We start from the raw sequence: 13,740 nt of genomic DNA, 5'->3' as shown, positions 1-13,740 counted from the left end.
GTAAATAGATGATTTGTTGCATCCTGTTCTACAAGTATTGATATTGTTTGTCACACTGACATATCACAGAAAGAAGTTTACTTTGTTTAACATTTCCAGTTAACAATGGAAACTGCAAATGGTGATAGCTTTGTCTGAAAGACTTCTCTCTGGAGATGCTACAAAATAAACTATCCAAGGTCAAATTATGATGAATACAATTGTGAAACCCTTTATCAAAATGTACTTGATTTCTATTACTGAATATTTTTAAACAGTCCCCATCCTGTCCTGCTTTAAGCTCTTTACTTCTGATCTATAAACAGAGGTGGTTGCCGTGAGAAGTGTCTGTATAACCAAAGGCAAGAGCAAAATGAAGAGTCACGGTCAAACTAGTCGGTCTGATTCAGCAAATTCTTTAGAGATAAAAAAGTAACCAAACTGTCTTCCTTTCCTACAGGACATGATGCAACTGAAGGTGGATATACAGGAGGTTCTTCTGGCCAAGGAGGATCAGGAGGAGGTGCTGAGGAGGCGAGAGAGGGAGCTGACGGCCCTGAAAGGAGCCCTGAAGGAGGAAGTGGCTGCTCATGACCAGGAAGTGGACAAGATGAAGGAGCAGTATGAGAAGGAATTAACCCGGCTGCAGGCGTCTTTGGTGGAGGCCAAGCAGGTATTCAGCCTAACGTTTGCCCCCCCCACCCCCCACCCCTTCTGCACTGCTCCACTCTGTGTTCCTTCCTCCTCATTTCCTTCTCGCCCTCCCCCACTCCAGACACACACCCTGTCACAGAGGAATGGGAGATAAGCAGCCCATCAGGGGAGCTGTAACTCTGTGTGTGTGTTGCATTGCGAGTTAGGCCATATGTTCATCATCAGAGGTTAGGGCGCTGCTTTGATGTAACGTTATTTACATCGTACATCTGTGGCGCTGGTTTTAAAACAGGCAGGATAGACTATGTCCAAAATCTGCTAGGCACTTTAAACGACTATCTCTGTATTCCTCTGGAAACGATTTACAAAAGTAACAGGAAAGGTAGGGGAACAAACATTTTGAATTCAAGAGGTGGACTTTTTATTCTACCATGCAACAACATGTTTTTATATTATACAAAAATAATATTGTCACCCAACAACATATTTTCACAGACCTGCTCATGGCATTATACTCTTCAGTCTCCTTGGGTGAATGATTTCTCATGTACCACTCTAGCCTCACGGACAATAACATGAAAGACAAGTTTGCAGTTGACTTTTCCATATTTACAGAGTTCCTCCTACATTTCTGTGAACCCTATCAAATCCAGTTGAACTTGTACATTCGTAGATTTCACAATGCGATAAGCAGATGTTTTTGTTCATATCTGCTTTGCTAGTCATACATCAGTAATTCCATGATATGTTTTTGCGAGCTTGAACTGAAACGCTGATAAAGAGCTTAAACATTGAAGTTTTTAATGTTGATGTAACCACATTGCATAAACAAAGTCGTTTCAACACACGGATCAGCATGATGTTCGCTGAACCATTTCTTCTAGTGACACAGTTGGAAAAAAGGCTCTGCATACTTGTACTTTGTTTAATCTAACTGATAAAAAAAGGAACACAAAACACTAAGTAACTGTTAAATGTAATTTGTCATCATTTTTATGGGAAGTGTCTTTCACCAGTGAGCTGTGGGGGGGGGAGGGTTACCTTATCTCAGCTTGTTTTTCTAGAGAGGAACATTTTACAGGAATAATGATGTTTGATAATATTATTTAGAGACAGTTATCTGTGCACGACATGTTTAGGAGATGTCTCACTGGCAGGGTCCCTCTTGTTTCTAGGGTTAGGGTTAATCAGTGATGTACCCGCCAATAATACGAAAGAAGTCTATAACCCTCAGAGCACAGAGAGTTGGTCAACCGTCTCAAACATGGAGGAACGCGGTGAGATGAGCAGCATGGCAGGAGACTGAAAGACTGACGACACATTGTTTTCAGTGGAGTCGCTGTGTGACTCACGTGTGTCCTGTTTGTCTCAAAGTGTGGAAGTTGTCCTTGTGTTGGGCTTCCTGCAGGCCTGGTGGGGGTCCACAGCAGCGCTCTGCAGAAACACTCTATGAGAACATTTCCTTTTGTTGAACAGAGGTACTGCTCCCCCGAGGGAGTCTGTCATCAGGGGTTTACCCTCAGTGCTTTGTAAACACTTGGAAAGATGAAGTAATTGTTTGTTTTTCCTTTAAGATCTAAAAATGTCCTCACTCGTTTAAGCCTTTGATTCATGTCCTTGAATTACGGCTCAGTCCTTAGTTGAGACCTTGTGAAGCATTTGGACATTTATAATGCTTTGCTTATTAATTATAATGCTGAAACTTTAACTCAAATTCCTCCATACAGTGGCACATTTATGCTTTTCATACACATGTATTTATGGTTGGGCAATCTGCAAACTGATGATTAAATCTGACAGGTCGGCATTTAAAAGGCAAACATTAAATCACTTAAATCTGCAAAATCAGCATATGTACAAAATACAGTGGGATTGGCCCCAATCCCCTAATAAATCTTGCTGAACGTCCCAAAGAAACCCAAAGCCTTTTGAAGTTCAAATGGTCACAGCATGCGACCAGCAGTCTGAGCTACAGGTTATGATAAGAAAGACATTAAAAGGAAAGTAGTTTATTATCCCATATACGCTTCTACTTTAAATAAGGGGTCAGACAGAGAGTAAACAAGTTCTTTACATATGGTTTTATTTGTGTGCCCCATCTCCAACCAAAGTGCTGCTCTCTGCTCTGAGTGGACCTGTCTGGGTCGTCCAGGGCGGCCCATGTGAAGCTGGAAACTGGAGCACCGAGCGGCTCTGTTTAGTTCATTGCCTCAGCAAGGCATCACTAATCTAATGAGCTGCCGTTCCTGAGTTGTGTCGTGTCCCCTCTTCTCTCTGTGCCCTTAAAGAGTGGGGGTAATTGCGGACCTCAGTCGATAATGAATGATGAGTTTGTTTCAGACAATAATAGCAGCGGGGGTTGGGACATGCTGAATAAGTGGGTCAGTGTGCTGTAGAGAAGGGGATGCGTGGCTGACCCCCTGAAAGGAGCGGGGGGCACTGTTTTGTGTCTTAAATTGAAAGCTGCATTGTGTTCTCAATTGAGCTGAAATCTGTGGAATGTCATCTAGGTTGAAATATGGTGGTCATAAAAAGATAAGGATTTGCTTATTTTAAGTATTACTTGCCTTCTTAATACAATGCAAAAAAAGACGTCTGCACATTTGGAAGTTCATTTGATCTCTCATCAGCATGTGCTGGTATGCAAAACATGTGGAAAGATGAGGTGCGGTGGTAGAGAGAAGGGTCTGTTTCCAGGAATGTGGGGGTCAAAGTGGGGAATGTGCTCCCTGCAGACCTCCGTCTTCACTCAGCTCCAGATCGGTTACAGTGCACCCGCTCCGAGCTGCGGGAGGTGCTCGGATCTTTTCTCTTATGTCTCCTCAGGGTGCTGCCTTGCATCTCCATCTCAGTGTCCGAGGCTTTAATAGGTCTCAGCTGCACTCTCCCTCCTGACTGTAAAGACAGAGCTGTGTGCTTATCACACTATTTTCAGCTCTTGTTATGTTTCACCTACAGGCCTGAGCCACAGTGTGTAACACAACCACATTATTATCACACTGTCATCTGTAACCTCAATCCCAAATGCTGTATTTTTTCATTTCCTAGCTCCACAGTTTCCACACGAGACTCCGCAGTAATCTCCCGCTCACCTAAACGCAGCTCATTTTCTGGCCCGTGCTATTCTGGCCCGTATCTCAGCCTGCTTCTCCACTAATCTCGAGCAATGTGTGAACTGAAGTCTCACGGTCTGATCATCAAACTTAGGTGGCCCCGGGAAGAGTTCCCCCTCAGGCTTGTTTTGAAAGTAAAGACTCCCGCATCTGTCTGTGTGTTTGATGATAGCACTACATTTCCCAGCGTAGCTTTAGGAGCTGATTTAGCAGGCGACTGGAGAGGAGGAAGGAGACGCTGGGCACCGAGTGAGAGAGGAAATTATGGAGAGTTTCTGGATCTTGACAGACAGCAAGAAATTAGTGGTTCATCCTGGTTGGTCTTCAAAGAGCTTTAATGATAACTTTATAGATTGATGACAATATAGACCCTAAAAAAGATAAATGCAGCAGGAGTTTTGTCACAAAAGGTTTTCTGCACGGCCGTATAAGGGTCACGTCCGTGTGAAACCCGGCAGTGGCTGGATATGAGTGTTTGTTGTTCCTCTATCTGTGAGCGCTGATGTTGTGGTAGCCTAATCTGCCAAAACAACTTTCCAGAGTTAAGTTAAATACGTATTTTCCATAGAGATTACCAAGACCAAGGTTACAATCTTGAGTTAGCATTTGTCAAGCAGAACTTAAAAAGGCAGACTGTGTGCTTTCTTGTAAAGTTGTAGGTCCATTCCTCATAAAGGTTCATATTATGTTGTGAATGTTGATGTTCTTCTTTCGTAAGATTTACATGACCATGAATCGATGAATCGGAATCTGGCAGCCTTTTCAATTACATTTTGACCTTGTATTTGTAACTATGCTGGCTGAGCTGTTCAGAGAATACATTTAGACTTCACTGTAAATGTGCTGAGCGTAGGCTGAGATATCCATGTTTGAGTTTTTAATCTCCACATTTGAACTGCTCTGTGGGATGTGGATTTTTGGGCGTTCCTTTTCTTGCTCACAAGTGTATTCAAACTTTGTATTTTTGGCCTTTGGCCTGGAAAACTGGAATAGGAGTTTTCTCCCCTCTTTGTCTTTCTTCTGAGAGTTTACCAAGCTTTTGATTGAGTTTCAGCCAGGAAGTTGACGCATGATTTAGTCAGTTTTGAGTCACATGCAGCATTCTTATATTTTGATGAATCGTTGGTAATTAGGAGGTGCTATATCTGGTGAAGTGCTCCACCCCATTTGTCCTGCCTTCACATTGGATGATCTCCATTTAAAGTTATAAATATTAAGAAACCCCAAAGTAGTAAGAAGGAGTTCACAGACCTACTTTGAATTAAATCTAGTCCCAGGAAAATCAACAAACAAATGATTGCTTTTAGATGTTATACAGACTTTGTGACAGGACAGGAGCACTGGGTGACTGTAGTGATTAATGGCCAGGCAGTAAAAAAAAAAACATGAATATTTTTTTTTCTTGGCAGCCACGAGATCACACCATCAATTGTTTTAGTCTTGCAAGCTAGATAAACTGTGATGAAGGCTCTTAGAGCATCTGCATAGTCACAATCTCACTATAATGTCCCGTTATATCCAAACACCCCTGCAAGCTGGCACTTTGGCTTTGCACAGAGAATATTATAAAAGCCGGTTTATGTTTCCATTACTCTGAGGAGAAGACGAGATTTTATTACCGTCCTCCTTTGACCAAAGACATGCCAATGCTTTTCAGCTGTCACGTTTTAATTTCGACTTCAATCCTTCCTTTCAGTCCATGACAGGCCTTCTGTTCCAGTTAACCTCAGGCTGGGTACCTTCTGAAATTAGGAATGCCTTTTTATTTGTAACACACACTTTGTGCTGGCAAAGTAAATCAAGGCTCTCACACTGCCAAGTCACTTTTTTTCTTCTCCTGATATGAGGGTTCAGATAATGTGATACCATACAGGACATGACCTTTGCTTTAACTTCTTTCTGTCAAAGGCAAACAAGTCAGCTAGTCAACGAGGCTACATCACTTTAGCTGTCAAAAAGCTCAGACCTACGATAAGGAAAAACCGGATTGGTGACATTTTATTTCCAGCCACCAACACAGTAAGCTGCTGAGTTTCCAATAAACACACAATTTCATGTCTACAACACTCGCATGAATGCTGGTCTGAGAGTTCAAATGTGCACTTTAGACTTCTTGCTCTAACTTCTTCGCTTATACTGAAGTTCTCATTTAAAAACATTTGTTTCATTGAGAAGACGGCTTTAAGTTTTGTCCTTTACAACGTTAATTAGTAACATCTTCATAGCAGGCTCATAAATATGATGTGTGACTTTATATTGGAGTCTATAGATGACTGTGTGCAGAGAAGTCAGGTGGATGTTAGGAGGTTATTTGTTTTGCAACTAAAAAGTGATATCTTACGGTTTTGGGTGCTCAGAAGGAAATAAGGAAAGGATAAACTGAGGGAATTCCCTTATAGTAAAAATGAAAGAGAAATGTAAGACGGACATCTTCCTCCTGAAATCCTTCCAAGAGATTCCTTTAGTACCAGCCAATCAATTTCCTAGTATTGCTGTGAGCCCCCTTTTGTAATGCATTCACAGTTAGTGTGTTTTTGCAGCTGCTTTAACTCTTGAAACATATTATTGCACTGCATGTTATGTTGTGTGTGATTCTGTTGGGTTTTGTGTAACAAATGTTTTTTCAGTTTGCCAGATGGTGGACTGGGGGAAAACATATGGAAACGTGTTTGTGTTCAAAAAAGAAAACAAAGCACAGGGAGAGCAACATCAGGAATGGGGAGGGGAGAGAAATGACAACATGTTGGCAGCTGGCTTTGTGGGAAATGTCCTCATAGGGAGAAATCTTTACACAGATTCTGAATGATATTTACCTAAAGGTCTCAGAGTTACAAATGAACTTGGTTACTTGTAGTTCAAATATTTATTTGAAAATGTATGTGCAGTATTGTGAGGTTTACCTGATAAAAACATTACTCTTGCAGGGATTTCTTGAAGTACAGTTCTCAGAAATATAACATTTGAAAATAGTAGAAAACCACCTGCACTCTTTTGGTTGTAGATTTCTGTTGCCGGTTCATGCTGTTATATTTATCTTTAGATCATCAGCTCTTTTGTTACGCTGTAAGCTTAATTGGTGTGAATAACTGAGAGAGCCAAGATTTCACCACAACACACGACCTGAGACAAATACTTCACCTCAGAACTTGTGGCGTGCTTCAAAGACTTTACACAGTTAGTTAATGTACAACTTTATACAAACAGTTTGAGTAAACAAAAGAGACCAAATCAAACTTTGAGTCATGGTAAAAGGGTTGAAAAAGGACTAGGAATGGTATTTCCACATATTGTGTCTGATGATATGTGTTAATACACTAAAGTTAGCCTGTGTTGTCCGGTTCCTTTTGTTTACTTTGTGTTTAATAAGGCGATAAATCATTGTATGAAATGGACAAAGAAACAAATCATAGTCTAATAGCTGATACACTGATTGTTTTGTTAGTATAGTGTTTTTTTAATAATCTTTAATAATGCTTTCACAGTTTTTAATGAATTATTTACTTTTGTAAAAGAGGTTAACGTCACTGCATCCCTTCCACTTCCTGTCACAGGCAGGGTCTTTTTTCTGCCCGAGTGCTTTTGCCCATGTTTTTAACTGGTATGACCCAGTGTGGGAAATGGGACATACACAACTTATTGTGTGTGTGTTATTAAAACAGCGCACTGACACACACTGTCAATGCTTTTATTATTGTAGTGAAAGCTGTGTTTAGCCTTGCATCCCGCCCAGCCCCTCCGGCAATCAACACTTTGATATGTGAGTTTTCAAGGCAACAGGAGGAAGCTGCTACAAAACCCAACATAACACAAGAGACCCGGTTGTTTTGGCGCTAAATGCATTAGTCCAGAAGCCTACAAATGTATTTCCTCAGTCAATTGACAGCTTATGAGGGTATACCAAGCTGTGACTTCTTGGAGTTTGATATTAATACTTCGACATGAAAATTATAATATTTTGTTGTAAAAACAGTTTTAAAGATGTTGATTCAACTTGATGGATATTGGAGACTGTAGCTTGTGGTGCTAAGTATTGTACTGCAGTATACAGAGGTTGTTTCTGATATTTACAGCCTCCTTTTATAGTTACCAAAGAATCTCATTGTAAGGGAATATTTCAAGTTTCCCTTACACTCATAATAAATGTCTGCTATTTGTTGTCCATAACATTTTAATGTATTGCCTAATATTTAAGCTGAGAAGTGTTTTTTTCTGTGGATTTGGCTGAATTTGGTCTGTTCAGGCCTCCTCGCTCCTTTGACCAAACTAAATGACCCAGTCAGGCAGAGATGAGGGTGACTCTGGAGAGACAGGGGAAACAGGTCTGACTGGCCCTCTACCACTGAAGCAGGGAGGCACCCGTCAGCTGTCTGAAGGAAGAGCCTATATTCAAGCACAATGACGTCAACACGAGCTGTTCTATGAGTGCCTTTCAGTTTTTGCATTTGTAAATAAGTTACAGCCTTCACATTCTCCTCAAAATGCCCAATGAAACTCACTACACTATGATAGCTTACTAAACATGTTTTCCTGCTGAAGTTAAAATGTAATGGTCTATGGTCAAAGTAACCCTTATTTCAGGATTTCCTCTTCCTGCTGAATGCTATGTGAATTAACAGGATAGTGTGTGCTGCATTTCAAACAGGTACTTATCAGGAACAAGAAACCAGCTTTTAGTTCCAAGCTTTGTTGGCAAAGAAAAATGCATCGAGACAGTTTGTCACCAGCTGGATTACAACTCTGGCAGTGTGTGCATGGGTGTGTGTGCTTTCAGGCTTTTGTGCACATACACACGTGCTGTTAAAGTATTTCGCTGTCAGAGAGAGTAACCTGCCTTTGCAGTAAGGCAGCATTACCTTTATTTACCCCTTGACCAATTTTCACACCTTGAGCCTTTATTTGGCACGTCTCCTGTAGTGCATACATTCCTCACAGAGAATAGCTAAACCAGTGCCAAAGAAAATATTGTCAAAATAGAATGTTGCAAGTCTTTTGTGTACCAGTGTTAACAAAAAAAGTGTGTCATACAACTGAAACTTGTTATCTGTCATGCTGATCGAGTCGTGTGATTGCTGTCAGTTTTCTTTGTGTCTTGTCTCCAGTTGCACAGACATGTATTTCCGGCTGTCTCCCGCTCTTTCTCTGCTGCACAACACTTCACCCTGAAATGTCAAAGCCAAGGCTTACTGTTCAGTCATAAATGTTGGCACAGGAGAGTCTGTATTAACTCTGTCTGCCACTGCATGCATGCGCCACAATTCTAATCTAAAAAGCCATCTAACTAGCGGTATTTCAGGTAGAAAAACTAAGAATGTGGTGACACAGGAGACGAGCAGGTCGGCCTTGCTAGCCTTCAATCAGCAGAGCAAATGAAAGCTGAGATTTAGTTGCCTTCATTTGTGCTTCATGATGAATTGTGAGAGAATTACAGTAGCACATTGTTATTCTGTCTCCACACATACAAAGATTCAGTGAGAAACTTAGCTCTTCAGTAGCTTTTTGTTGCGCGAGGCGTTTGAGAGAGTCTCAAAGGTTCCACCGTGCATCGTTGTTCCACTTTCTGTTGAGTGTCACAGACTCCTGCTTCCTTTGTACTGAGGCCTTGTGTCTCGCTGTGATCTGCAGAGCAGCGCAGCAGTGGTCCGTGAGAAGGCTGAAGTGGAGGCAGCCAAGGGTGCAGTGGAGGGCCAAGCAGGGCGGCTGAACCAAGAGGCCGACCGTCTGCGCAGGCGGGCTCAGGAGCTGGAGAACGAGGTGGCCAAACTCAACCGCATCATCGATGAGGCCAAGCTGCAGGAGAGCAGGACGGGGGACAGAGCTGGAAGACTGGAGGTGAGGGTCAAGAAGCACGGAGAGGGAGCCGCTCACAGGACTGCTGCTAGTTTTATTACTTTGCTGATTTAGATCCACACTGCCCCCGAAGCATACTATACTATCTGCAATAGGCCTGCAAGACAGAGAATATTATACAACGTGCAATAGTATTGAATATCACATCAGCTATATTATTTGACATTTGATAAACATTTATCAAAAGGTAATCAGCTCTGACTTTCTACTGATTTCTACTGCCTTCAGTAATAAAATACAAAAGATTACTTGTTGAATTTAAATTGTTTTAATTAAATCCAACGATTTTATTGTAGAATTTGAATAATGAATTTACCAAAAAGGATGAAGGATATATTCTAAAGTGCCATTTTCTAGTGATATCCTTGCTGCTTACTCAAAAAGTCCCTGAACACAATATCACTGTCTCATCATGCAAGTTGATGTATATAACTAAAATATTATATATTGTCCAGCCATAATATGAGAGTCTTAAATGCCACAATGTCTTCTTAACAGAGAGAAAAAAAGCTGTTGGAAGAATCTTTGGCTGAAATCAAGGAGCAAGAAGAGGAGATGTCTCGTGCCAATCGAGCGTTGACCATGCGGTTGGAGGAAGTGCAGGTGAGATAATTAACACTGTGCTGCTGTACGCTTCGTGTAGAGTCACAGTCTTACATGTTTATTAATGTGTCCTTCTTCAGAGGAGCTTTACAAAACTGAGCGCTGAACACAAGGACCTGGAGGAGATGTTACAAGAAGAGAAGATTCAGAAGGAGCAGTTCAAGAACATGAAGAACGACATGGAGGGCGAGAGGAGGCTGCTGGACCGCACAGTGGAGAAACTTCAAAAGGAGGTGAGTGCACTTGAGTTCAGTTCAGTGAAACATTCATCCCAGCTAAGCAGGCCACGCATGAGTAGAGGTGGTCTCAGTCAGATGGAAGATCGGTTCATTCATTAATCTTTAAGTCTAATGAAAAGAGTTGATTAGGTCTTACATAATGAGTTATTCAAACAATGCAGAGGCTAAGTGCTCCTTCAGGTCATGCAGTCTGCTCAGGGAACCTTGTTTTGCTCTTGAAGATGAAAAATAAAACTGGTCATAGAAAAACAACTGTTCTTCGGGCTCTCTTTCAGAGCTAGTTTAATTTAACCAGAAATGGTTTGAAATGCCAGCTGCTTTTGACCTCACAGGCTCAATTAGGAAGTAGTAGTGCCTGAAGAAAAATGTGTTTTCTCGAACTAGTGAAGTATTTCACTTTTGTTTGTTTTAATTACGGATTGGATTCCCTTAGGAATATGGATGTAATGGTTTTTTTTCTCTTTTGCCCTGTGCTCTTCCTCTCTCTTCCTGCAGATGAATGACATTGTGGACGCCTCCCAGTCGTCCACTGTGGAGCTGCAGGAACAGATTAATATTTATAAGGAGAACAACCGTCGGGAGCTGGCTGATCTGCAGAAGCTTCTGAAGGAGCGGGGACATGAGCTGGAAAAGTGCCTACTGATGACCAAAACCCTGGAAGAAGAGGTACAGTCAGCTACGTCAACCTCACCTACCGTAGGAGAGGAGTCACAGATTTGAGCGCTGACGCAGCTGTCTCGGTCAGAGCGGTCAAACACAGGCCATCATTAGTCAGCCCTCCCATGCAGAACAGCAGATGATCAGCCATTGTTTTCACTCAGCCAGTTTTACCACTCCTGCCTAAATCCTCCTCTCCTCTCAGAACGCAATGTCATCACTTAGGTATTTCTGCTCCCTTCTGTCCTCTCAAACTCAAAACATAGTATTAAAGTGAAGTAGTTGAGCCGAGTAAAGCTGTAGAAAAGCTCTGTTCTTTATTAAAATTATTGTTTACACTCAGGGAAAAAATGAAAAGGGATATGTGGAAAATTCCTCTATATTACTTTGATGTGTGGCTACAGCAAAATAATGTGGAGACTTAACAACCTGTGGTCACACTGCATTGTTTGCTATCAAGCAATTAATCCATGTCAGCACATTAGAATGTGAGGAATGTTTTTGTGGACAGATGAATGAGAATAATTTATTTTAGAAAAAGGGGGGCTTTTGTTTAATGTATTTATCAAACAGTTTTTTTACTAGGCAGGGCAGTCGAGATTGTTACAGTGACCACACAGCGACAGTTTTGAAGTTCAGGGAAAACGGAAAGGCATCAGGATATTGAGAGATGTATGTGGTTAAAGGAACATTGGGACATAAAGATCACGGGTCATATGGGAGCTATATGGTCTGTGATTAAGTGTCATGATGTTCTTACTTCCCTGTAATAAAACATCCTGATTTCTTTTTTAGAGGTGTTTTTTGCTTTTCTGTCGATGATGGCTGTCTTTTTTTTTAGGTAGGAAAAGCATTCAGGATGTTTGTTGTGCCTTAAAGTATACACTCAATGTACCCTAACTTATCATGTAAACAAAACTCAAAAGTCTGTTTTTAAAAGGTAACTCCAATGGGTACCTTTTTGTCCTCTCTTGAACATATATGCCCTGATTCTAAACTTTCTAGCTAAGAAAAAGAAGAGCATTGGCATTTGATCTATAGGAGGAAGAGTCTATTGGAAACTGTCCTTACTTTCAGCATTTTGTGAGGACATGGTCAGCATCCTCTTTTTCCTGTCTGCATCCACACTGATGTGTCTTTGTCCAGCTGGTGCACAGGAAGAGGAGGATGGTGTGATATCATTGTTGTTAAATCTGCACTGGCAGGATTCACATCCTCCTCCGCCTCTCCTGAGAAACTGAATCAGGACCTAGTGAGTCCACTTTTCCAGCTGCTCTCGAATGTCCAGCCACACCCATGTCAACTTGGCAGTGTATTGCTCAAAGTAACAAGTCCAGGCCAAATTCATGTCTTTTCTTTAAAAGTCTTTATTTTCAAGAAAGACCCTTCCAAGAAAGCCGAATAAAAGCATCAGGAAGACATATCTGGTTCCACTTCCTAGATCTGCCTTATTAATTGATTACTACAGTAATGTATTCATTTCTTAACGTGTTATTGCTTTTCAGGGACTGAGAGAGGATGCACAATTATCCAATTACACGTTTGACCAAGTCTTTGTATGCTCCATGTCTTAAATGTGGTCTTACTTAAGTATTTACATGATGAAATGCAATGTAATTCTGCACTAATGGCACAATATTTGTTCTAGTTCAGACATAAGGGGAAATGATAAATGATCATTGTCTTAGTATAAAGCAATTGGAGCAATTTTCCAGCTGTGGGGGGCACCACTGCTGAATAAATGCATTGTGAACTAGCTGCACTGGGTTCATTATTCACTCAGGGGTTTCATAATTTCCATAAGCTGCAACTTAATTGTTGTTCCTTGCTACAGAGGTGATACTTAAGATACTTAGGCAACTTAAGATAAGGAGCCAGATGATGGATCGAACCATGCCTAGTGTCATTAAATGAGACCCTGAACCCCCTATTAGACAATATATAATAGATGTGTTTTTTATAAACTACAATAAGATGTTTTGGCAATGAGCATTTCTTTATAAAATGTAAAGTAAGTAAAGATATAGCACTTTTTAAAAACACAGTTAAAAAGTACTTCACTCACTCAAATATACAAAATTCCAATGAATTTATGAAAATAATACGTATGTCAATGTATTTTATTTTAGTTGTCGCACCGGGAGGAGGACCTGCGGCAGTGTCGGAGGGAGCGTGACGAGGCCGAGCTCACGCAGTCGACGCTGGAGAAAAAGGTTCATGATCTGGAGGCGGAGGCTGAGACAAAGACCCACGTTAAAGACGATAAAACTCGACAAATGAAACTCATGGAGGTACATAATGATGGCAAATAAAGCATCTAAAAAAGGTTTGCGGTGGAGATCATTGCAAAAGGCCTTTCTCTAACCCCTCAGTAGATCTCAGTTGTCAACTTGTCAAGGATAATTTATACAAAGCAGATACAATATCAGCACTACCTGACCATTTGGTGTACTGACTTTGTTCTGCAGGACAGGATCGACCAGCTGGAGTTGGACCTGAGTGAGGAGCGGCAGGGTGGAGACCAGCTGATGGACAGGATAGACAGAGGAAGAGAGCAGGTACAACACACACTCTCACACACTCAACACATTCTCATTATCAGTGCTCACCTGTGTGGATGACCTGCTGTGCAATATCCACACTACAGA

The 13,740-nt window shown here is 41.3% G+C and overlaps 1 protein-coding gene across 1 annotated transcript in view; it reads left to right on the top strand.

Annotated features, from left to right (window-relative positions):
- The window catches only part of cgnl1 (cingulin-like 1), a 28,844-nt gene that overhangs the window by 10,011 nt on the left and 5,093 nt on the right, over window positions 1-13,740 (top strand). The window contains exons 8-14 of the mRNA XM_010794870.1: window positions 440-652; window positions 9,369-9,575; window positions 10,092-10,196; window positions 10,277-10,429; window positions 10,931-11,101; window positions 13,222-13,383; window positions 13,561-13,650. Of these exons, the coding sequence (XP_010793172.1) occupies window positions 440-652; window positions 9,369-9,575; window positions 10,092-10,196; window positions 10,277-10,429; window positions 10,931-11,101; window positions 13,222-13,383; window positions 13,561-13,650 (1,101 nt within the window). The remainder of the gene's footprint in view (window positions 1-439; window positions 653-9,368; window positions 9,576-10,091; window positions 10,197-10,276; window positions 10,430-10,930; window positions 11,102-13,221; window positions 13,384-13,560; window positions 13,651-13,740) is intronic.

The sequence above is a fragment of the Notothenia coriiceps genome, unplaced genomic scaffold (genome assembly GCF_000735185.1).
Source record: "Notothenia coriiceps isolate Sejong01 unplaced genomic scaffold, NC01 NC01_scaffold00037246, whole genome shotgun sequence".
In the NCBI taxonomy this organism is placed as follows: Eukaryota; Metazoa; Chordata; class Actinopteri; order Perciformes; family Nototheniidae; genus Notothenia; species Notothenia coriiceps.
This window is presented reverse-complemented; position numbering and strand designations above follow the sequence as displayed.